Source organism: Mustela putorius, unplaced genomic scaffold (assembly GCF_011764305.1).
Source record: "Mustela putorius furo isolate JIRA1106 unplaced genomic scaffold, ASM1176430v1.1 tig00000129_pilon_pilon_pilon, whole genome shotgun sequence".
NCBI classification, from domain to species: domain Eukaryota; kingdom Metazoa; phylum Chordata; class Mammalia; order Carnivora; family Mustelidae; genus Mustela; species Mustela putorius.
In genome coordinates this window covers 45,457,037-45,460,076 of record NW_025421290.1, presented here as the reverse complement: position 1 = coordinate 45,460,076, position 3,040 = coordinate 45,457,037, and the positions used below count along the sequence as shown (strand labels likewise).

Below are 3,040 nucleotides of genomic sequence, written 5' to 3'. Positions count from 1 at the left end.
CCAAACATACAGCCTGCTACATAGCAGGTGCTTTCTGAAAGCCTCTCAGAATACACACAGCTCCCGGCCACTTTGCAGACTCCCCAAAGCCCAACACAAGCAAAGGAGTCTGAGCTTCTGGGGCAGCTTCCGAGGACTCAAAACACACCAACTCCCCCCGCTCGGCCCTCGGGGTTCACTCCTCCACACTCTCCCTTCTCTGGCATGCCCTAAGGCCCTCATGCCCTCATGTTCTTGTGTCCTTGGCTGGTAAACCTCGCCCAGATGTCAGCCCTGCAGCCCTCAGAGGCAAGGTAATGTGAAAACAGACACTACCACCACCAGGATGCTGGGGGGGGTTGGGGAATGGCACCCTGGCTGGACAGCCACTTCCAGATAGTCCGGAAGGGGAGCAGAAAACTTGGCTGAGCAGCTGGCCACGTACGCCTCAGCTGGTTATGAGAAAGCCGAGTGGCATTTTTCATACATCTGAGCTAAGAACCTGAGCTCCATGCCAATTACCCAATTGTAGCAAATGTCTTGCCCTGGCCCCACCTTCCTGGGATACATTTAGGTCCTAACCCAGAGCTAGATCCTTATTCCATCTGTCCCTGAATGCTGGTTCCCAAGTGTCCCCCATCCCCAACCAAGCACTCCCGCTCTGCACAAATTGGAAAGGTGCATTGCAGTGCAGGTAAAATGGCGGGCTCGTGGTGAGCGGCTGTCAGGAATGAAAATAGATATATGCCTTGAAGAAGATTTTAAAATCGGTTTCTCTTCAAATCATCTTCTTTCATACCACCCGATAAGGATCTTGATTCACCATGGCGTTAGCAGCAATAAAATGGGTGATATCAAATAGAACTCTCTGGAAACATTTATTTCCAATTCAAAACGGAGCTTTATATTGTGTTTGTCATAAATCTACATATTCTCCTCTACCAGATGACTATAATTGCAAAGTAGAGCTTGCTTTGACATCTGATGGCAGGACAATAGTGTGCTACCACCCTTCTGTGGACATTCCATATGAACATACACAACCTATCCCTCGGCCAGATCCTCTGCATAATAATGAAGAAACACATGACCAAGTGCTGAAAACCAGATTAGAAGGAAAAAATGAGCACTTGGAGCAAGGACCCATGATAGAACAACTTAGCAAAATGTTCTTTACTACTAAGCACCGTTGGTATCCTCGTGGACAGTATCATAGACGTCGTAGGAAACTGGATCCTCCAAAAGACAGATGATAGTGAGGTTTTCAGGAATCAAAAAGATGTTATCTTGTGTCTCATTTGCCTTTTGAGAAAATGCATTGAGTATATTCACTAAAGTGTTATATAGCAAAATAATAATAAAATGTGGTCATATATTAAAAAAAAAAAACAAAAAAACCCTACTTTTCAAGTCCCTGTGGGTTGGCCTCGGCCATGCCCAACTCTTCCGAGAGCACCGGCCGCCTCAGCTGTCAGGAGAATGCTCAGGCCGAGCCTGGGCCCTGGGGGGCGTAGCCTGGAGAGTCAACCCTTCTGCACCTGCCAACATCCCGGTCCTTGGCACGGCTGCAGGTACCCCCGTCCGGGCCTCTGCTCTTTCTGCTTGGTCTTTTCTCCAGGCTGGGGCCCAGAGCAAATGTCAAGGGTAAGGACTCCCTGCCCCCACCCGCTGTCTGCCCAGGGGACAGGTGCCTACATAGCTCCTACCCAGGGTCGCCTCCCCTTTATTCCTCCCCCTCCTCCAGGCAGGTCTTCCCAGTCCAACAGTGTGTCCTCCCTCCAGGGGGCTGCACCATCTCTCATGGGAGGAGGGCTTTGCTTCCACAAAACAACACTGAGGAAATATGGCCGCCGGACATGTGGCCAGAACATGCAAAAATTAGAGAGTCAGACAAGGGCTTCTGGTTCTGTGGGGAAGAAAGATCAGGAAGGAGGGAAGAAGTGATCAAATGAACACCATCATGGCACTACTCTTCTTTCTCTAGAGCTTCCGTGACATCCTTGGGGACCCCCAAAGTGGGAACAAAATATTCAAGTATGACTCTAAACCAGGGGTCCTCTACCTCAGGGTTATGAACACTTTGGATCAAGGAATGCTCCTTGGTGGGGGCCGCCTGTGCCCTGCAGGGTCTGGGCCAGCGTCCCTGCCCTCCACCAGCCGGACACCAGTAGTTCCCCTCAAACTGTGGCCACCCAAGTGGAGTCCATGTGTTGCCCAATGTCTCCTGGGGGGCAAAATCAGCGCCCATCCCTGTCCCGAGCCACAGCTCTACCGCAGTAAGATGAAACATTGTTGAAGGAATATACAAATTCAATTTGGGACGCACGCTCCCATCAAAATATAAGGTGAGCCACAAATACAATCCACAGTTCTAATTTTAAATTTTCTAGGAGTGACATTTTAAAAAGAAAAAAAAAAAAGGTAAAATTGGTTTCAATCACATGTTTGATTAAGTCCAATATATCCAAAATATTATTTCAACCTGGAATAATATTAAAAACGACTGCTGTGATACCCCACATTTTTTGTACTGGGTCTTTGGAAGACCAGTGTGGATTTTTCCACTCATAGCACATCTCCAGGTGGACTCACCACATTTAAAACACTCAGCAGCCACATGAGTTGGTGGCCACTGTTCGGCCGGCGTGGGCTGGGAATGGGAGGCAGAGTTTTGATGTGACCATAGCCTCAAGGTCCAGCTCAACGGAGAGGCGACCTGAGCAAGTGACTCTCCAGGCCCTAGTTCCTTCCCTGCAAAATGAGGCAAGGATGCCTCTTTGGGGGCTGGTCCCCTGCAGGCCTGTGGGGAGGAGGGGGTGCTCGCAGGGCGAGGGGCTCATCACAGGGCATCCGGAGTGGTCCCACCGCCCAAGTCACCCTCCGACCCTGGAGACGGTACCTCCCTGAAGGTCTCAGGCTCACAAATCCCCCTTCCAGGACACAGGGTTCATCTAGGGCACATGTTCCCACCTTGCATTTGTTAATAAAAGTGCTTTTCCTAGAATGCCACCAAAAGCAGGGAGTGGGGAGCAATAGCACATGTTTGGCATCTCCGATATTA

The 3,040-nt window shown here is 49.9% G+C and overlaps 1 protein-coding gene across 1 annotated transcript; it reads left to right on the top strand.

Moving 5' to 3' along the window:
• The first annotated feature begins 677 nt into the window (after positions 1 to 677).
• Positions 678 to 1,290, top strand: LOC101690083 (39S ribosomal protein L42, mitochondrial-like). Its single transcript, XM_045074632.1, has one exon. It carries the CDS (start codon positions 804 to 806, stop codon positions 1,230 to 1,232), a length of 429 nt encoding a protein of 142 aa, XP_044930567.1. The 5' UTR covers positions 678 to 803; the 3' UTR covers positions 1,233 to 1,290.
• Positions 1,291 to 3,040: the final 1,750 nt, after the last annotated feature.